This window comes from Leucopleurus acutus (genome assembly GCF_964270905.1).
Source record: "Leucopleurus acutus genome assembly, chromosome: 6".
Taxonomy (NCBI): Eukaryota; Metazoa; Chordata; class Mammalia; order Artiodactyla; family Delphinidae; genus Leucopleurus; species Leucopleurus acutus.
The window spans coordinates 62,251,844-62,274,134 of NC_139149.1; the positions used below are offsets into that span (position 1 = coordinate 62,251,844).

General features: G+C 34.9%; 1 protein-coding gene across 2 annotated transcripts in view; it reads left to right on the plus strand.

Annotated features, from left to right (window-relative positions):
• MTX2 (metaxin 2) overlaps nt 1-22,291 on the plus strand; it is a 63,678-nt gene that overhangs the window by 39,967 nt on the left and 1,420 nt on the right. The window contains exons 2-8 of one of the 2 annotated variants that reach the window (XM_082841643.1): nt 4,148-4,225; nt 6,254-6,326; nt 11,316-11,392; nt 12,651-12,743; nt 13,251-13,289; nt 13,671-13,796; nt 15,007-15,083. In XM_082841643.1, coding sequence (XP_082697769.1) covers nt 6,266-6,326; nt 11,316-11,392; nt 12,651-12,743; nt 13,251-13,289; nt 13,671-13,796; nt 15,007-15,083 — 473 coding nt within the window. In that variant the 5' untranslated portion in view covers nt 4,148-4,225; nt 6,254-6,265. The remainder of the gene's footprint in view (nt 1-4,147; nt 4,226-6,253; nt 6,327-11,315; nt 11,393-12,650; nt 12,744-13,250; nt 13,290-13,670; nt 13,797-15,006; nt 15,084-22,291) is intronic. The other variant, XM_082841642.1, reaches the window with a different exon arrangement.

A 22,291-nucleotide genomic window follows, 5' to 3' on the forward strand; every position in this document is an offset into this window, starting at 1 on the left:
GTTTATCCATCCTATATATAGTAGTTTGTTTCTGCTAACCCCACACTCCCAGTTCATTCATCCCTCCCACTGCTGCCACCCCCACCCCACCTGACCCCAGCAATCACAAGACATTCCTTTATCTGCAACATGTGTTAGGTTTTCCCCCAACATTTAAGATGCTAGTTTTATGATCTAATAAAAGGAGTGGCAGTGTTATCTAAAATAACTTTAGCATATAGGATTTAAAGTATTTGTAAGGGTCAAATTGATTGGTAACAGATTGTTCTTATTTCTTTAGACTCCTGGCCTTAGTTTCAATTATATGTAAATGAAATATATTCTGTTTCTCAAAACTAGTTTTTACAAAATATTTGAGCTGTAGTTCCCAGAAGATACGATTCAGAAGTAATTACTGAAGAAATAGAATTTAGAATCTTCATGGATTATCATAGGTGTTACCTTCTGGGATTGTTTCTAGAATTTCTCTGATTTAAAAGTTGTCCAAGTATGCTATTTCTAAAGAATTTAGAGTTAAGAAAAATGTGTAATCTTTTTATATTTTTTGCTTTTTTATAATAGCAATTGGTAACATTATATATCCTTTTTAGCTTGGAATTAGGAATTTTAGAGTTGCTGCTCATGTTAACGGACATTTGAGTTCCTTTATTTGATTATATGGACGAAGTTGCTAGGAGCATTCTTGTATGTTAGTGGCTATATGCCTCGTTTCTTTTTGGTGTATTTCTGGGAGGGGAATTGTTGGCTGACAGAGTAGGCATCTGCTTAATAGTCAATATTACCAAACAGTTCAAAGTGGTTGGCTCGTTTACCACTCCCACCGTCAATATATGGGAGTCTTATCACACACAGAAAACAGTCGACTGTCCCACCCTTACCTCACCGCAAATCCTGATACCCAGAAACAACCACTTTCTGTTCTTTCAGCTGTATTTTTTTTCCCTTGGTATTTATATTTCTAAGTAAGATGCTTGTGTTGCCATTTCATTTTTTAATTTAAATATATCTATTGAATTCCAGTATGAAATTTACCATTTGCAGCTCTCTTCCACTTCTCCTTCTCCATCTTCCCAATAGTTCTTTAACTTTTGTTAAATTAATATTCAGTGTTTATATTATAATTAGAATGTAAATATTGACCCCAGCTGAGTGGCTTAGTGTACAATGAACATATTCTTTCTATATGATTTTTTTTCCATTGAGTAAATAATTGCTTTATTTAATTCATTTGGGTAGTTTTCTCTCCTAAACTCTTTGACTGAACTGTAAAACTCCCCCTCACAATGGTCAAACGCGTCAGGTCCTTTATTTATTTATTTATTTCTTGGAACTATTACCTTTGAAAGCCCTGTTCCTTCTACTTTAATTGGGACAGTTTCTTACTTGGTTGGCGTCATAGCTCGTCGTTAAGACTGCTGTTCATCATCATTCAGGGAATTCTTCTTGCCTTCCTTTTATGTTGGATTCCCTAATTTTCTGCATCCTATGTTCTTTTTTTCTTGGTTTATTATTTTTATTTTAGGCTTTTAAAAAAGACCTTGCTTGTGTTATGTTTTTTTAAAATTCTGTCTTCACACCTGATTGATTCCTTGGCCACATGTAGAATTTTAGGTTGGCAAGATTTTTCGTTAGAATTTTGAAAGCCTTTTGTCATCCTTTAGCTTTTGGAGCTTCTTTTGAGACATTCAGTGTCATCTCAGTCCTTTGTATGCTTTGCTTCTTTTCATTTTCCTTTTTTCCCTTTTTCTTTCTTTCTTTTTTCCTTTCTTTCCCTTTTTCTCTCCTTTCTTCCCTCCCTCCTTTCCTTTCTTCCTATATGCCTTGAATAGATTCCTTGACCTCCCTGTACTTCTGTTTTCTCATCTTAAAATAGGGATTTTTTTTTTGTACCTACCTCATAGAGTTAAGCTCTTATGCAAGTACCTGGAACATAGTAAGTGCTCAATGAATATTAGCCATTATAATTTTTCTTTGAAGTTGCTGTCTGCATTTTCTGTTTCCTCTCAACTACTTTTTTTTGTAGTTTGTTTTGGCTCTGTATGTTTGAGGCTTTCCTCAAATATCTGTTGATCTCTGCTAACAATTTATATTTAAGATTGAGGCACTAAAAAGCTGATGGGGCATTGAGGAACTTTTTGACATGCGGGCTTCACTATAGACTGATTGCACAGTGGCTATTTTTTGGCCACTGTCCCTACCCCTCACTAAAATCATCAGTATTGGTAGGTGTTTTCTATGGAGGGGTACTCTGGAGGACTTACTGTGGCTGCCAGTGTTTGGGAGCTGAGAGGGAGAGGGTGCTGTGGCTCTCTACAGTGTACATACTTTCCCTTTACCTTCCTTCCAGTGTGACCCTCTACCGAGGGCCCTCTGCTGTGCTTGGGTCCTGAGTCAGGAGCCTTTCTGGTTGGGTTTCTCCAGAGAATGAACCCCTGTCTCCTGCCAGATTGGGGGCGGGCTAGTTGTCTGATGCTTTTACAGACTTTCATCCAATTCTCCTATTTGTAGTCCTTTACCTCACCTCTGCCTTCTGTGGTACTTGGTGCCTCCAGTTTCGGAATCTTCCCAGTTTCTGTGTTGCAAATGTATTGATTTTCTCCTCTGCATGCCCTTAGGTTTCAGCTTCCTGTGCCCTGCTAAGTCTGCTTTTTATCTTTAAAAATGGGTTGACATCTCTGGTCTGCTTTGGTCTCCTCTTCCATTCTTTGTGTTTTTCTGGGTTTACACATTTTCTGCCTCTTCACTGTTACTTCATTGGATTTTTTGAAAGGTTGCAGAGATAAATGTGTAAGTTCAATCCTTCATGTTTAACTGGTTCTCGATGATCTAGTATTACTTTTTTCCTTTGAATTTTTTTGTAGAAATAAAAAAATATACAGACATACCCTTCAATGAATTTTTTTGATGCTATGAACTTAATTAATTCACTCAATATGTTGAAACTACATGAAGCTGATTAAATTTCAGGGTCTTAGACTTTAGGTACTGGGTATTATGTTCTGTGTGCATGTGTGTGTGTGTGTTTAAAAAAGTCCTACCATGTCATATGTTTAGGTACTCAGTAAATTTATATTCAAAGAATATATTGATTGGCTGTGCTTTAATTTATTCATTCTAAAGTTCTTAGTTTTCACATTTTAATAAACTTACCTGACCCATTTTGTCAATTGGGGTTGCTCAGCAAATGAGTAAGCCCTATATTAGTTCTTTCTGAAAATTGAAAATATTATGGTGTTTAATGTCTCACAATCATCACTGTAATACTGTGCAGGTTGTTTTTATAATATTTAGCCTAATCTCTTTCAGATGATGTCAGCCTGTTTTGTTAAGGTATCTTTTATGCACTGATTACCATTGCTATTGCTATTACCATTGCTATTGCAATAGACCCACAGTGTCCAGTAGAACTTTCTGTGATGATGGAAATGTTCTGTTATTTGTACTGGCCAATAAATATGGTAGCCACTAGCCACATATGGCTGTTGAGCATGTGAAATGGCTATTGAGCATGTGAAGTGGCTAGTGTGACTGGGGAACTGAATTAAAAATTTTATTCAAATTTAATCAATTTAAGTTAAATAGCCACAGGTGACTAGTGGCTGCCATACTAGACAGCACAGTTATAAATCATTGTTCTCATAGGATGTGCTAAATTTTTTATTTAAATTATTTTATGTTGTCAATCACTTGAATTAGTTTGGAATAATGTATCCAACAGAGGAATAGGAGTTGGCTGAATTTTCCTAACTTTCCTTATTATGATTAGAACTACATTTTTCTTTGTATTTACATAAGAATAAAAGTATGCAGATTGTTATTCAGAATTGAAAATAAAATGTGTTTTAGGTTGGTGTATCACACCTGTTTTAATTAGAGTATTTGAGGTGCTGATAAGAGATTGAAAATGCAAGTGAAAGGTGAAAGTCCTATTCTGGAGCCTCAGAGATTTTTCTCCTGTGCTACAAGAGAAAGGAGAAATACTGTTGAATCAAAGTCTGTTTTGGATTTGGAATTTTTATATTCTTGAAGACAGTAATGGTAATGTTTTGGTTTGCATTTTTAATGTTTGGATGAAAATACTGTGTTTGTGACATCAGACTTCTTTGTGATTAATTCAGATTAATTCAGAAAATTTCTTTTGAATCAGGGATGAAGAATAATTGCAGTAAATGCCATAAAATTAATCTTTGGCTAAGTAGAATTGTGCCATCAATTGAGGTCTGTGGTAAGTTGAATGTTGTTAAATTGGTTAAAATTAAGCCAGTTATTTTTTAGTAAAGAAGTAAAAAATTCACAGGACTGGAAACACGGCTTCGATTGTAGAACGTTTCAATTTGCTTAATCTCTTTTAGTGAAACACAGCTTTTTGGAACAATGATTAGTACAGTTACCAGTATACATGGAGGTTAGCAAAATATACCATATTTACTATTTTATATAGTACTATGATTGTTAACTAACAACTGAGTATTATTCTGACCTTTGAGAAGATGCATTAAGCAGTTCTTTCAAATTCTTTTTGTTCTTCTGAAGGCCTAAACCCCTTCTTGGTCCTACATTCTCGGCAGATGGTTTTTTCTCCCATTTCACAGAATATGAGCACTCCCTCATTTTCTTGTCCTTCTCACTTATCAGCTTGCAGTCATCATCACTGATGCTGACCACCCCTTGCAAGTACAGTGGAAAAAGTGTCCTGTTTCCTGAAAAAAACAGATGCTTCCACCTGTGCTCTTATTTCATTCCTTTTTATCTTCTCATGGATCTTGTATGTCAGTTATTCTGCCTGGTTCTTGTCATTTCAGTCTATTTCCTATATATGTTTTAATGAGCTCAACCTTTTTCCATCATTGGGTACAGATACATATATAACAGAACGGAGCTGACGCTTCTTAATTCCCTTCTTCCTTCTCAGTCTTCTTGAAAGGTCTCTTTATACTTATTCTAATTCTTCCCTTCTTAGCAATCCGTGTTTTAACAAGCCTGCCACATGACTTTGATGGTACACTGAAGCTTGAGAACCGCTACCTGGAGTCCATACTTGTGGGCCAACCAAGAAGCTCACTATTATTGTTATAAATAGGGAGCATAGGTTATAGTATTTAGAGGACTGTTAGTTATACTTACATAGACATAGAGGAGTCAACTTTTGTTTGGGTGAGGTGCTGTTTAAACTTAGAAACAGTAATTGTTGGTAAATTAGTCAGGATTAGATTTGGCTGTGAGTTATGGAAAACCCAAAATAGCAGTGGCTTAAAAAGATAGAAGTTTCTTTCTTTTCTTTCTTTCTTTTTTTAATACAAGTAATCCAGGTTTGGGACTGAATGATTGTCAAAAACTTAGACTTCCTGCCTCTTCTTGTTGCTCTACCATCTTCAACACTCAGCTTTTACTGTGATTCAGTTTGGCTACGGTGGCTGTAAGTCATCTTTTTCACATTCTAGTCAGCAAGAAGGAAAAACAGGAGAGGTCATATCTCTTCTTTTTAAAGAAACTTCCCGAGCAGTTGCCCGGAACTTTGAGTCCCGTTGGCCAGAATTTAGACATTGGTCACACCCAGTTGGAAGGAAGCTTTGGAAATAACGTTCTTATTTCAGGCTGTCATGTGTGAAGATATAATTAATGATTTTAAAAAATTGTTGTATAAAATTATATGGTTTGCATTTACCATAAATAATTTAACAGTTCCCTATTGTTAGACAATTAAGTCACTTATAAAATTTTTGTTGCTATAAACAAAGTAAAAATAAACAATTCTATATCTTTAAAAAGTGAGTTAATAAGCATGAAAGCTACACATTAGGATGTTGAGTATTATTGGAGAGAACTTTGAAGTAGTAAAATTAACATTTTGAGAGTTTTCCCCTAAGACAGGAAAGATAAGGATTCTGTAAAGAGTAGTGGAAGTTAGTAATAGCTTATAAAGTTTGGACTTTAGTCATCTGTTAAAGAAAATTAAATAAATACACAGTATTGCTGACTTACATAAACTAATGCAGTAAAATAAGTGGATAATTTACATTTGTGTGTATAAATGCTTTAAGTTTTATATGTTTACTGGTGTCTAAGTCATATTGATTTTTAGTATTGAAATGACATTTTATTTTTGTTTTAGAGTACAAATCTTTCACTTTAAGTTGATTCATTCTTTTTCTTTTCCTGAGCTATTAAGTTTGGAAAAGAAATAAATAAAAAGTTGTGTTCGAATATGCATATACTTTCACTAGACTTACCGTAGACTTCTCTTGGTTGACAGGCCTTTTTGCAGATGTGTAATCTGCCCGTCAAAGTGGTTTGCAGGGCAAATGCAGAATATATGTCTCCATCTGGTAAGTGTTTTTTAGTTTTGTTTTTCTTCTCTGTTAATATTCTGCATTGATAAAATTGCAGTGATAGTCCAGTTTTACCTAGATTTTTTAAATGCCTATATTTTTTGTTTACCCTTTGAAGAATTTTCCCATTCTATAAAGTAACAGTTGCAAACTTGACAGTCTTGGGGTGACATGTCTACTCATTTCAACTCTGTGGTCAGAGATGATTACTGGAAAGTTAGGGGAATTGTTTCAAATAGTAAATGTTAAGAAAATACATAATCTCAGATTTCCCCCAGTCTTATTTACATAAGACTGTTCCTTCTTCAGAAAACAAATTTTAATATGTGAATCCATTTATTATTAAATACACTTCTCTAAATTGTATTCTCCCATTATGCCAATGGAAGAAGAGAGATTGTGGAATAATTAAATTAACATGTCATAGATCTGTCTTTGGTCTTTGGTTTCTGATTCTTTTTGTTTCATTTTAAGTTTTTAAGTTACTTTTTCTTACTAAGGTTTTAGCCTTTCTGTTATTTTTTATAATCAGTATTGCCTTTTCTGTGTATCATGTATTAGTAGATTAAGGTACAGTTTTAAATAAATATGATTCAGGTAATTTTTAATATAAAAATATAGTGCCACCAAATCTGATAAATAGAATTGGTATGGGTTATTATAATTATGGTTTTGCTGGAGCAATAATAACACATAGAACCACTGCTCTATGAATAAATTCGTTGAATATAACTGATTGGTACAAGTGTATTACGTTGCTTTTTAGGGAGACATTTATCGATCTCTTTATTGTGGTGATAATTTAGGAATGACTTGGATGGTTAGGAATGACATTTTTTTCATCATAAACTCTTAAGGGTGGTAATAATTGTCAACAGTTGTGAAGACACCCTCTCTATACATACTGAAAATTCTATATGAATATCTCTACATTTATAGGTTTATGAATATACATTTTAAAAATGTTTCAATAAAAGAATTTTTAGACTTATAAACATATACATCTTTTAGATTCTTGAAGGCTATTAATTGAATCATTTTGTTTTAAGTTTATACATAGGTTTTATAAACTTTATTGAATTCTGGTGAAATGAATTATATTGGGTTCTGTCCATCTTTTTCCTCTGTGTAGTCATACAAAGAGTGTAGATATACATATAAAAAGGTTAGTAATCTAATACTAAAGTTAATATCTTTGACAAATCAAGGAGAAGCCATATAGCTTATCCACCTATTTCCTAAAATGACTGTACTATATGTAGTATTACCTAGGTAGTTATCCATCTTTATAGATTCTAGGAAAGACAAACATAAATAGTATAGAGACTACAATACATGCATATATACATATATGCATAGGAGAAGTCTCCTATAGGTAGATGAAAATGGCACTTTCTATTAAGGTATTTAAATTTCATCATCTCTAGTGTTTCTTTCATCATATGATTTGGGTGACCATGGGAATGTGTTATATTTTATTTGCTTGTTTGATCTGGTTGTTGGTAGATTTTTAAAGCAGAGAACATCATGGAATAGTCAGAAGACCACTTGGCTAAGAGTTAGGAAATTTTTAGTCTAACCCTTCTGTGACTTTGTCACATGTTAACAGTTTTCTTGGGAAATTCACTTCTTTTCTTTGAGTCTCAGTGGCTTCATCTGTAATATGAGGTGGTTGCATTAGATGACATCCCGGGTCCTTTCTATTTCTAATATTCTCTGAATAAATAAACTTGCTTGGCAACATCTTGCTTTCTTTAAATATAAAAGTTCCAAAAATGATTATTCTGCCTAAAATGAGAAGCAGGGCCTTTGGGGTTTTTTTTATGACCTTTGATTGGTGCCAGAGGATAACTGTCTCACTCTGCATTTGCCTGATCACCTCCAATAATAAGGATATAACACTGGCTCTACCTTAAGTCAGGCTAGTGACAGAAAACATTATTTACTTCTAATTTGTTGCCTTGATTTTTTTAAAAAATTAATTAATTTTTTGGCTGCGTTGGGTCTTCGTTGCTGTGCATGGGCTTTCTCTAGTTGTGGCGAGCAGGGGCTACTCTTCATTGCGGTGCGCGGGCTTCTCATTGTGGTGGCTTCTCTTGTTGCGGAGCATGGGCTTTAGGCGCCTGAGCTTCAGTAGTTGTGGCACGTGGGCTCAGTATTTGTGGTTCGCGGGCTCTAGAGCGCAAGCTCAGTAGTTGTGGAATGCGGGCTTAGTTGCTCCATGGCATGTGAGATCTTCCTGGACCAGGGCTCAAACCCGTGTCCCCTGCATTGGCAGGTGGATTGTTATCCACTGCGCCAACCAGGTAAGTCCCTTGTTGCCTTGATTTTTATTTATTTCTTTGTATTTAGAGATATATGAGTATTCAATTGGCTACCCACACTGCTTCCCTGCTTCAGAATCTACAATGCTCAAAGTATTTTTAAGAAAAGAAATAAAATACAGGCATACCTTGAGATACTGTGGGGTTTGGTTCCAGACCACCACAGTAAAGCGAATATCGCAATAAAGTGAGTCACATGGATATTTTTGGTTTCCCGATGCATATAAAAGTTATGTTTACACTGTACTGTAGTCTGTTAAGTGTGAAATAACATTGTGGCTAAAAAAACACTATACATATCTCCATTAGGAATATTTTATTGCTAAAAAATGCTAACCATCATCTGAGCCTTCAGTGAGTCAAACCTTTTTGCTGGCGGAGGGTCTTACCTCCATATTGATGGCTGCTGGCTGATCAGGGTGGTGGTTGCTGAAGGCTGGGGTGGCTCTGGCCATTTCTTATTGTTTCTTTCATTCATTAATTCATTCACTCATTGATTGATTGATTGATTGCTGCGTTGGGTCTTCATTGCTGTGCGCGGGCCCCCTCCAGTTGCGGTCAGTGGGGGCCACTCTTCGTTGTGGTGTGGGGGCTTTTCATTGCAGTGGCTTCCCTTGTTGCGGAGCACGGGCTCTAGGTGCATGGGCTTCAGTAGTTGTGGCACATGGCATCAGTAGTTGTGGCTCACGGGCTGTAGAGTGTAGGCTCAGTAGCTGTGGCGCACGGGCTCAGTTGCTCCGCAGTACGTGGGATCTTCCCGGACCAGGTCTCGAACCCGTGTCCCGTGCATTGGCAGGCGGATTCTCAACCACTGTGCCACCAGGGAAGTCCCTGGCCATTTCTTAAAATAAGACAGCATTGAAGTTTGCCTTTTCGACTGACTCTTCCTTTCACAAACGATTTCTCTGTAGCATGGAATGCTGTTTGATGGCGTTTTACCCACAGTAGAACGTCTTTCAGAATTGGAGTCAGTCCTCTCAAACCCTGGTGCTGTTTTATAAACTAAGTTTATGTAATATTCTAAATCCTTTGTTGTCATTTCAACAGTCTTCACAGCATCTTCACTAAGAGTAGATTTTATTTCAAGAAACCACTTTCTTTGCTCATCCATAAGAAGCAACTCCTCATCCTTTAAAGTTTTATATTTATAACAAATATAATAATAATGAAAATGTTTGGAGTATTGTGAAAATTACCAAAATGTGATATAGAGACATAAAGTAAGCAAATGCTGTTGGAAAAATGGCACCAATACACTTACTCAATTCGGGGTTGCCACATACCTTCAGTTTGTAAAAACACGCAATATCTGCAAAGCACAATAAAGCAAAGTACAATAAGACAAAGTATGCCAGTATAAACTCTGTCTTCCAAGAACTCCAAACTGGATAATGAAAATGAGAAATATACTTTGATCTCAAAATGTACCACCACAAAATACTCTTCAGTCTAGACATTCATTCACAAATCGTTTTCATTCTCTGGTCATATTATCTCAGAGGACCTGCACTATTTCTATCAGTATAGTAGTTACAAAGATATTATCCCAAGTTTAAAAAGAGTATGATCTAATTCTTAATGCAGATAAGAAATTTTTTTCTCTTTTGAAAGATTTATAAAGCGGTAGAAAAAAGGAATGCAGAATTCAGTGTTTTTATATTGGTAAATGGAAATGTCTTCTAAATACCTCTGTTGAGTTGTATTCCAAAAGGCCTGCCTTTCCTTTGTAATGTCCTGTGGACGCAGATGAAGCTTTTGTTGGTGCTGTGCACCTCATCCATTACCCTCAGGCTGTCTAAGCCAGAGAGGAGTGAATCTCTTGAAAAGGACCACGAAGAAGCCAGCTGTTAGTGTGAACTCTATTTGAACTAGGTCTGACAAAGTTTCATCCTCTAGCATTTGAGGTAGACTTTATTGCTATTTGGAGATCGTCATCTCTGATAATTTCATCTATTATTAGTATTTAAAAAAATGAAATATTACTTTTTTAATGTGGCATTTATTTAGGGAAACCAGTTTTTGTAAGCATACTAATTCTTTTTTCCCCACATGTGTTGGGAGCATACTTTGTATTATAATTCATAAGCTAGCATACCTTCAAAGATTGTTATTGTCTTAATTCCTGAAATTTTTGAGTCAGATAACATTTATTAATGCACCATTATGTGCTTAAACAATTGATCTGAATGGGTACCTGAGATTTGAAAGTAGTAGATGTAAAAAAAAAAAAATAAGCTTCATAAATGTAGCTTAAATATAGATTGATTCATTGTACTCTGAAGAGAAGGCCCAGTTTAATTTTTTCGGATCTATCAGTGGTCATGAACCAATGACTAGGCTTGGTTCATATAATTTGAATAATTAGTATTTACTGCTATATAGTGATTTATTAGTGTTAGCTCTGAAAAGGGAATATTTTGATCTGTTATTACATATAAGAACTCTAGAAATGAATCTCCTTTTTTTTTCTTTTGTTTTAAAATTAGTAATGTTTAAAAATTTTTAGAATTTAACATACGCATTTAACTATAATTTTCAAAAGTCATAGTGTTAGGAAACTGTGTGTATTAATAAAACATATCCCAGTTTTGTGTTGATTTCCTTTTTAGCACAAACTTTAATTTATGAAGAGTGTTTTCACATTTTTTTTCCCCCTCAACAGGTAAAGTACCTTTTATTCACGTAGGAAATCAAGTAGTATCGGAACTTGGTCCAATAGTCCAATTCGTTAAAGCCAAGGTAATAAAAAAGATATTAAATGCATTTGATCACAGTTACTTTTAAATAAATCATTCATCATTCTTTAGGGTGTTGTAACATTTACGTTGATTTTAACCTAGTTTTACAAAATGCTGATATAAACTACCAGAGAAATATTTCTAAAGAGTAAGTTTTTTTCCCCCCATAATGTAAGTCAGTGGCAGAAGAGGCCATTTGACCTTTACAAAGTGATAGATAATTTTCTAACTCATGCTTAAGAGAATTTTGGTCACAAATGAAAACTCTTCATTGTTGTAAAATATCAGGTTAACCTTTGAGAAGGGAGTTATAGAATATGTTTAAAAGTTGAATGTATCAATGCTAATTTACCCATTTGAATTATTATTCAGTTTAGATTTTAATAGTTATCAAAGAACAACCTCCATTAACATTTTGGAGAACATGCTTCCAGAATTTTTTTTTGCATATGTAGAAAAATACAGGTCATACTGTTATGTATTATTTTGCAACCTGCCTTTTAAAATCATCAGTGTGTTTTGAAATTCTTCCATTTAATGACTATAGATATATGTTATCCTTTTAAATTGTTGTATAATATTCTATCATATGGATGTATTATGATTTATTTAAGTCTTTATTGATGGACACTGAAGTTGTTGCCAATTTTCTGCTGTTATTGAGTGCTAATACAAATATTCTTGTACGTACACCTTTGTACACTTGTTAAGTTATCTCCTTAGGATAAATTCCTAAGAGTGATAATACAGTGTTATAGGGTATGCATTTTAAAAATCTTACAACTAAAGCTTATACTATTTTATGCATCTACTCATTACTATACTGTATTAGAATTTAAAAATTAGTGTCTGTTTCCCTATCCTTTACTAATAACATTTAAGAAAATCTTTGACCACTTTATAAGTAACACATGTCAATCTTTGGAATTTATTTTATTACTAAAAAGGTTAGTCTCTTAAAAAAAACAAGGTTTACTGACCATCGCTCTTTTCTTCTTTTGTGAAATAATAATGTAATTTTGTCTCTTGAAAGATACATTTTTATAATGACAAGTAAATACTTCTTATTAATATTTTGTAGTGATAGCAAAGTATTATTTTTTCACATAAAATAATTACGTTTTAGGGGGCATTTTGGAAATGAATCCATTGGACATTTACAGTAAAACATTGATGTTGTATTACTTGGTAGTAAGATAACTGAAAGTTTTTGTATATTTAATATGATGCTCTTTTAAAGTTTTTTAAATTCCCTTTAGGGCCATTCTCTTAGTGATGGGCTGGATGAAGTCCAAAAAGCAGAAATGAAAGCCTACATGGAATTAGTCAACAATATGCTGTTGACTGCAGAGGTATAATAGAAGATAATAGGCCTTGAAAATAAGCTTTTTCTCTCATAAAAGATCATTTTTCTTATGGGTTATGTTAAAGTTACTGAAAAATAGGAAAACAGTCAAGCCACTTCTAGGGCTAGTGTCGTTAACCAAATTATTTGATCATTATCATTGAACAAGTTGCCTGATATTATCATTTCTAGTTTTTCTGTTTGTAAACAGGAGTGACTCTTGCCCACTCATTATTTTATTTTGGTCTTGTGAAATTCACTTAAATGGTATCTGTAAAATACTTTAATGGCATTTAGAGATGTATTCTATGAATAAGAAATATTTTTATAGGTACCACCATTAAGTTTAATAATTCTATGTAGCAACATTAGCCAAGAAAAAACAAAAACAACCCTCACATATGTGACTTTTATGACGTTAGCTTATAAAAAATCACCCTGGCAAGAAGTAACTTTCTTTATCCATTTTCTCTTTGATACTTTAAAGTTTTGGTGACTGTTTTTTTTTTCCTAGTTGTATCTTCAGTGGTGTGATGAAGCTACTGTAGGGGAGGTGAGTGGTTCTGCAACATTTATCTTAATTAAAATTTAATGAAAAAACACTTTTGCTCAGAATCATAAGTCCCTGCTCATAAATGAAACATTGTGGTTTATACCATTAGTGATATAGTTTTTCACTTGAATTTTGCTTGCACATACATTTTAGGGAAGCTGTGTGTCATTGTTTGATATAACTGGTTGCAGAGTATGTGAAAGTTTATATATTTTTAAAGAGAATGGTTTAAAATTTTAATTTTTAGATTGCAAGCTATGTTTTGTTTTATTTTTTCAGATTGCTGTTTGTGGTCTCTGGAAATATATTTCCCTTAGAATTTTATTTGTGAAAACAGGCTATGTTTAGAATCATGTTTTTAACATAATCTTTTTGCTTTAGATCACTCATGGTAGGTATGGATCTCCTTACCCTTGGCCTCTGAATCATATTTTGGCCTATCAGAAACAGTGGGAAGTCAAACGTAAGATGAAAGCTATTGGATGGGGTAACAAGACTCTGGACCAGGTCAGTTCAGATTGAAGTTGGTAAAACCCTCAACTTTAATACATAAAGAAAAAACATTTTTAATTGTTGGTCCTTTAAAAAAAATCCCAGGGGACTTCCTGGCGGTCCAGTGGTTAAGACTCTGCGCTTCCAATGCAGGGGGTGCCAGTTCCATCCCAGGTCGGGGAGCTAAGATCCCACATGCTGTGCGGCGCAGCCAGAAAAACCCACAAACTCCCAACATAATAAAAAAAATTAACATTTGCTCTTATTTTCTCTGACATGAAGTACTTTTTTGTTTTATAAAAATCACACATGCTTATTGTAAAACAAATTATGTAATACCGAAAACTTCAAAAACGGAATAAAAGTTGGCTGGAATCCTACCATCTAGAAATTGCCACTGTTAACTATATGGAGAACACTCTTCTAGGTGTCTCTTAATAACATTTTCTTTAAATGGGGTCATAGTATAACTGCCACTCTATAACCTAATTTTTTTTATCCATTCAGCAATACATTGTGGACATTTTTTTATGCCAATAAATATAGATCTGCAGCATCAGGGCTTAAAAAGAAAAACCCAACCCTGTTAGATGCAGTGCTTAATATACCTGCTTTTCTTTGGTCTTAAATTTACTGAAGTAGCAAAATTATAAAAATATATATCTTGTCAAGGTCATGAGTTTGAGCCATTAAGCTAATTAATGTCTCATTTTCAAGGATACCCCTAGTCGTAGTCAGCCAACTCATTGATGTGTGCCATTGGCCACAAGGGGGATTGGGTAAATGAATAGGGATGGAGTAAATAAAATCTATTTCCACTAGTGGGAAAACAATTCAAATGATTTTTACTCATGGTAGGTCAGCAGTGTCATCTTTATGAAGCAGATTTTTTAATATATGTGAAGTCATTTGATTATATGGATTCAGGAAAACATTTTTGTAGGGAGTAGAGTTTTGAGATAAAAACTTTCTTGATCATAATCCTTATAAGTAACTTAAATGTACTTGTATTTAAAGGAAATTTGCTCTCAAATCTTCTTCCGGTTTCTTGTATAGAAATTATTACGTATGTTCTCTATGTGGTCTATAGTCTGATTTAAATATACTAAAAATGGTTACCTAAATTTATATTTTTATTATAAACTATGATATGTATTAAGTTTAGACACATTTTATTGCTTTGCTAATTTGAATATTTTTCTCTGGGGTCTGTTGCTTGTGTTAGGTCTTAGAAGATGTAGACCAGTGCTGTCAAGCTCTTTCTCAAAGACTGGGAACACAACCGTATTTCTTCAATAAGCAGTAAGAATTTATTCTTTTTAGTTAGTTTCTTTTCTGTATTATTATTTTATCATACATGTCGTATCAAACATTTTATCGTAGAGGAATTGTTTTATCAAGAAATATTTACGAAAAGATTTAGTTATATTAAAGTTCATTTTTGCATTCATTAACCATTTAATTTCTTGGGTGTCAGGCATAGCACTAGCTTCTGGGAGACCAAGATTTCTAAAATGCAGTGCTAGCTATTAAGAATTTTCTCCTGAGGGTAGACAATGTAAACCAGTCATTATTGTATGATATGATAGAGGTTCTACTAGAGGTAGTTCAAGGTGCTTTGTATGGAACTATGACATCTTAACAAAATCTGAGCTTGCAAACTACTATTAAAACGTGAAGCGTAGCCATACTTGTCTGTATAGGATGATACCCTGAGGACTAGAAAAGTGAATAAAACTAAACTGTAAACAATATTGTTGGATGGACAAGCATTATTATGAACTTTTCTTTTAAAATTTAATGAAAATATTTGTAAAGCATAGAAATAATTGTGAAGGATATAGATTAAATATATGTGTGTATATATGTAAATTGAGTAATTCATGTTTTATTAAGACAGAATTTTTTTGTAATTTGGAAAATAATATCTAATGTAGGCAAAGAATGAATTTTCCTTTTTTTTTTTAAAGTTACATTTTAGTATATCAGAATCAGCTATCCTGTGATCCAGTTTAAGATGGGTTTAAATTAGCATTTTAACCTCATTGGTTTGCTTAGAATTCTAATCTTTTCTTGGCTTTTTAATAAAAATCTCTTGACTTTTAGATTGATAATTTTTTTTTAATTTTTAATTTTTTGGGGTACACGGGCCTCTCACTGCTGTGGCCTTTCCCGTTGCGGAGCACAGGCTCCGGACGCGCAGACTCAGCGGCCATGGCTCACGGGCCCAGCCGCTCCGCGGCATGTGGGATCTTCCTGGACTGGGGCACGAACCCGTGTCCCCTGCATCGGCAGGTGGACTCTCAACCACTGCACCACCAGGGAAGCCCTAGATTGATAATTTTTAAAAAGGTTTATTTGTTATTATTTATTACATCTTCATAGGCATTCATCTATAGCTATATCAAACATCTTTTGGTAGAGATGTTAATATTTGTAGCAAAAATGGCTATGGTGATAGCTTGGAAATATTAAAGTTATATTAATGTATGTGCTATACAACTGATATTAAAATAAAATTGGGCTCTGTTGATCTTTGAAGCAGAAAGGTCATAGAGTTCAAACCATGAAATCCTGGTAGGTAAAGTTTCTACAGCTATGTTATTATTTCTAGTGATGTTTGCTATGCTGATTCTAGTTGTTTAGTCTCTAATACAAAAGAAAGGTATCAAAATGTTAGTATTATGTAGTCCCCTTTCTTTCTGATACAGGAATTCTTAGGAGCTGAAAAGCTCAGAAGGGGTGCATTTTATTGTTTAAAGTGCATCACTCTGTTTTAGGAGTTAGTTTTGTTATGCACCCTGTCTCCATGGGAAGCCAGGATAATAGATCTAACTTATTTTTCTCCTCATTGAAACTCAGTGTCAAAGAGTTAGTAACCAGGTATCATTTGGCATGTGATTCAGTGGAAATATCAAAAAATATTTTTCTTCATAAGGGTATAATTATTATTATTTTTAACAACCTTATTGGAGTATAATTGCTTTACAATGGTGTTTTAGTTTCTGCTTTATAACAAAGTGAATCAGCTATACATATACATATATCCCCATATCTCCTCACTATTGCATCTCTCTCGCATCTTCCCTATCCCACCCCTCTAGGTGGTCACAAAGCACCGAGCTATTTTACACTACCAAATGTAAAATAGATAGCTAGTAGGAAGCAGCTGCATAGCCCAGGGAGATCAGCTCGGGTATAATTATTTTTAAACTTGTAATGAAAAATTCAAAATTTAGAATAGGTACAAAAACAATTGAGAAACTGTTTAACTGGTATTAAGATGTAGGTTTTTGAAATAATTTTACCTAATATGAGACTTAGATAAACATTTTTATGATTGAAGTATAGAATAGTTTTAATTTTTAGTTTTAATTTTACCTAATTGTTTAATATTAAAATTTATTTCCCTGTGTATCCTCTCCTTACCCTCTAAAATTAGAATCAGCTTTTCTTCTAGCTTACCTACTAGACATGTTGAGAGGCCTCATGAAAGAAACTCAGTAGCTTTACTTGATGTGAGAAAGGGAAAGATAGTTGAGGGAGATCTTGCAGCAAGAATAGTAATTGGGAAAAGAGGACAAAGAAGCTAAATGGTGGAAAGGAAAAAGGAAAGCGAATTTGAAAAAAATTAGAAATAATACAAAGTAGATACTAACAATTGTCCTTTTTATCTTTCATAATATATAGTTGGTAGCTTTTAAATATTTAAATCATATTTCTAAAATGCAGCTCAAACAAAATCTGTGTTATCTGTTGTATCTGTGATCTTGCTGATGTGATATCTGTTAACACACCTACACAAAGACTGGGTAGTTTATTCCCTTTCACCTGGTGAGTGGATTTGGAATAAAAAACCAGAACTGTTCTTGAAGTGATATTTTCATGTTACCTTTTTAATAAAGGGGAAGAAGAAGAAAAAAATAATTTTTCTAAATGTAATCAGAATAGAAAGAGTTAATACTACTCCAAAGCATTTATGAGCTCCTTGAGGGTTTGTGTTTTCCAACCAAAACCTATTAGAGGACGCTCAGTAAATGTTGGTTAAGACTAGATTAAATTGAATGAGAAATTGGAAAAGGAGTTAGGTTTGAAAAAGAAAAAATACTGCTATTAACCATTAAGTAAATGGTAAAATTTGAAAATTTACCTTCATATACTGATAGGAAAGTATTTTGAAGAAATGATGCAAAAATTATACTTGGGAACCTTAAGAAAAATTTCAGGGGGTAATGGGATTTCATTGAAGTTTATTCAATTGAGAAATCACTAGTTAAGAAAATTAAGGGGAAATTGCTCAAAAATATCCAAAAGCAAAATATAGCAAAGTTGATGGCAAGGGGCTTGATTTACAAATTTGAATGATAGTCCTAAAGATTAGTGATTGATACATAAAGAAAGGATATGTAGATTATTTCTGTTAGTATGAAGAAATGACAAGTTAATAGTATAATGGGAAAGAAAAATTGGGGAACATTCAGACAAAATTAATGTTTTTGAAACTAGACTGAAAGAGAGAAAGAAATATGGAACCATAATAATTGAAGAAAAAGATAAGTACAAAAAAATTTTTAGTGGGAAAGGTTAGGAAAACATTCGCATTTTATGGTACTGTTTTTATTTTGATATTCAAATGAAAGAATAGTAGATAATCGGTGGATGTTAGCTGAACCTGTTGTGGCAACGATTTTACAATATATTTATGTAAATCAAACCATCATGTTGTACACCTTAAACTTATACAGTGATGTATGTTAATTATTTGCCAATAAAACTGGAAAAAAAAGAATAGTAGGTAACCAACAGAAATGTGGAAAGAATGATAATGCAAGATGAGAAGGCAACAATGTGAAAGTTGTTGAAGGTCTTAGGAGGAGAGTTGCTATCTATATCCAAATTACAGTCTACAAACTACTTAGTAAGCAGAAGGGTGGAAATGTTATGTTTTCTCTCCATATTGTATAGAAAAGGTAATTAAAACTGGAGGTACATGAAATCTTGGCTTGATTAAACAATTCAGTGGAAGTATTGGCTAAAGTGTAATTTTTTGTCCTTGTCTCTCATAGGAGTTGCAAATATTTTTCTGAACTTATTGCTTTTTTTAAAAGTCAGGTTTATCGTGGCATAATTTACAAAAAGTAAAATTGACGCTTTTATGTGTATAGTTCTGTGAGTTTTAGCAGTGGTATACAGTTGTGTCCCCATTACCACAGTGTACTTTTTTTTTTTTTTTAAATATATTTTTGGCTGTGTTGGGTCTTTGTTGCTGCGCACAGGCTTTCTCTAGTTGGGGCGATCAGGGGGCTACTCTTTTTGCGGTGTGTGGGCTTCTCATTGCAGTGGTTTCTCTTGTTGTGGAGCACGGGCTCTAGGCGCGTGGGCTTCAGTAGTTTTGGCACGCAGGCTCAGTAGTTGTGCCTCATGGGCTCTAGAGCACAGGCTCAGTAGTTCTGGCTCATGGGCTTAGTTGCTCCGCGGCATGTGGGATCCTCCCGGACCAGGGCTTGAACCCGTGTCCCCTGCATTGGCAGGCGGATTCTTAACCACTGCGCCACCAGGGAGCCCACAGTGTACTTTTTAAAAAGAAAGAATTGTGGGAATTGATAACATATATGTCAGAGTCAACTAATATAAGTAGTTGCTGAAATTTGTAAGGATTACAAAAAATATGCATTAAGTTATGTGTGTGTTTTGTTTGATTTAGTATAGTGTATTCTACTTCCTGTTAGATGTTCTAAAAGTAATTTGTCACGAAGTTGCTATCTTTAGGTAACATCAGATCAGTTTTTGTATGCTCATTACCCTACATAATTCAGCACCTTTTGAGTTATGTGGATGTATATTTGAAGCAAATAATATTTTGACCACTTCAGGGGTACTTCTAGACTACTCTGGTTTGAACATACCTTCATACCTGAGCTCATTCAGAGCCTTCCCTTATTGATAAAAGATGCCCATCTACCCTACTGGAAGTTGCATCAGAGAATATATTCACCTTTTCTTAGGCTCTAGTACAAGAAGCAGAGGGTAGTTAATCCTAAATAAGGATTAGGAAAATAAATCCTAAATTGGTAAGATACACGTTTTAAGAAATATGTTTAGGGATCTGGAAGAGTTGGTGTTTATATTACTTCTCACAAAGTCCTTCAGCTCAATATTTATCCACCTTCTACATCCTTGGTTTTTCTCAGGTATCCATTTGTTATTGATTCTTCATCTGTAATGCTAGGATCATGGTGCTATTAAGTCCCAGGACACTTGTGATTTTTTAAAACTATCCTATTGACTACCCTCTTAAACATGGCCATAAATTGCACATTTGACTTTGATTAATACTTCATGAATGTGTCAAAAGAGGGAAGGCTTTGGAAGAATGTGAATAACTACTATTGAAAAATTAAATATCCTATACAACTTAGGCAGGATGCTTTCTTTCTCTTTCGTGTATTCATTCAGCAAATAACCATTCAGTTCCTTAGATACTTTGCTAAGAACTGGGGTTATAAAGATATATGCAGTGTTATCTTTAGAGAACTTAGAGTATAATGGGGGAAACATTAAGTAAACAGTTATAGTATGGTATGAGAAGTACTTCACCTTTTTATCGATTCATTAAACACATTTTTTTTTTTTTTTTTTTTTGCGGTACACGGACCTCTCACTGTTGTGGCCTCCCCCGTTGCGGAGCACAGGCTCCGGACGCACAGGCTCAGCGGCCATGGCTCACAGGCCCAGCTGCTCCACGGCATGTGGGACCCTCCCGGACCGGGGCACGAACCCGTGTCCCCTGCATCGGCAGGCAGACTCTCAACCACTGCGCCACCAGGGAAGCCCCATTAAACACATATTTATTGAGAACCTACTTTGGGCCAGGCATTGTTGCAGGTGTTGGGGACACAGCAGGAAACAAGTAGACTATGTCCTGGTAGAAAGAGATAGACAGTTAATTAAAAACAAATATTAGATAGTTTTAAGTGCCATATAGAGAATTAAAATAGAATCACATCACAATAAGCGGCTATATGTCCACTTTAGTTTGAGTGGTCAGGGAACGCTGACCACTCAAACTAAGATGTGATATTTAAGTTGTATTCTGAAAAACAAGGAGGAGCCAGCAGTATGAAGTCAAGGGCAGGGTGTTCCAGGCAGCAGGAATAGTTGGGTCAAGGCCCTAAGATTGGCTAGAGTTTATGTTCAAATGGAAGAAGCAAAACCATTTATGGTTGTGTGTAGAGAATGGTAGGAGATGAGGCTGAAGAGGTAAACAGGAGCCAGATCTTCTAAGATTTGTATGTTTTGGATAAGGAGTTTGGCATGTTAGTGTAAGTGGAGTGGAAATTCATTCCAATGTTTTATGCTTGGAGGAGATATAGATAAGTGGTGGCATTCAGGACATATTTTGGTGGTTGTGTCTCACCAGGCTTGCTAATGGATATGGGAGGGTAAGAGAAAGAGAGGACTGAAGAGTAACTCAGATTTTTGGCTTGAACAGGTGGTGGGTAATGGTGACTTTTATTTTGGGAAGATGAGGGGACAAGAAGGTTTGAGATGCTTATTCAACATTCAAGTGGAATTGTTATATAGGCCTTTGAATGTATGATTCTGGACTTTAGGGGAAAGATTCAGATTGGAGATAAATATTTTAGGAATTAGTGGCATGAAGAGATACAAAGCCATGCAACTATTAAAAGAAGTCATTCATCAGTGGCGATCAAGGCCACATAGCTAGTAAGTGACAGAATTAGGATTTGACGGACCCCCAAATCTGTTTTGCCAAACCAGATTACTGCAACATATTTTTACAGTTTAGGTCGACTAATATATTTTCTCAGTAACTTTTTCACTGCAGGGCTGACAACAATAATTAGTTCATAATAATGATGGTATTTTCTCCTTTTAGTAATATTGTACTAGTACAGTACAATTTGAGGGCTCAGGGTGCTGACCCTTTGCTGCAGCTGAAAATCCATGTATAACTTTACAGTCAGACCTCTGCATCTGTGGTTCTACATCTGCAGATTCAGTCAACCCTGGATTGTGTAGTATTGTAGTACGTATTTATTGAAAAAAACCTGCGTGTAAGTGGACCTTCACAGTTCAAACCAGTAGTTTTTAAAAATTAATTAATTAATTAATTTTTGGCTGTGTTGGGTCTTGTCGCTACGCCCGGGCTTTCTCTAGTTGCAGCGAGTGGGGGCTACTCTTTGTTGCAGTGCGCGGGCTTCTCATTGCAGTGGCTTCTCTTGCTGCGGAGCACGGGCTCAGTAGTTGTGGCTCAGGGCTCTAGAGCACAGGTTCAGAGAGGTGTGGTGCATGGGCTTAGTTGTGGCGCACGGGCTTAGTTGCTCCGCGGCATGTGAGATCCTCCCAGACAAGGGCTCGAACCCTTGTCCCCTGCATTGGCAGGTGGATCCTTAACCACTGCGCCACCAGGGAAGCCCTCAAACCAGTGTTGTTCAAGGGTCTACTGTAATTATTTTAATGTAATATAGATTGGTGATGTCCCATTT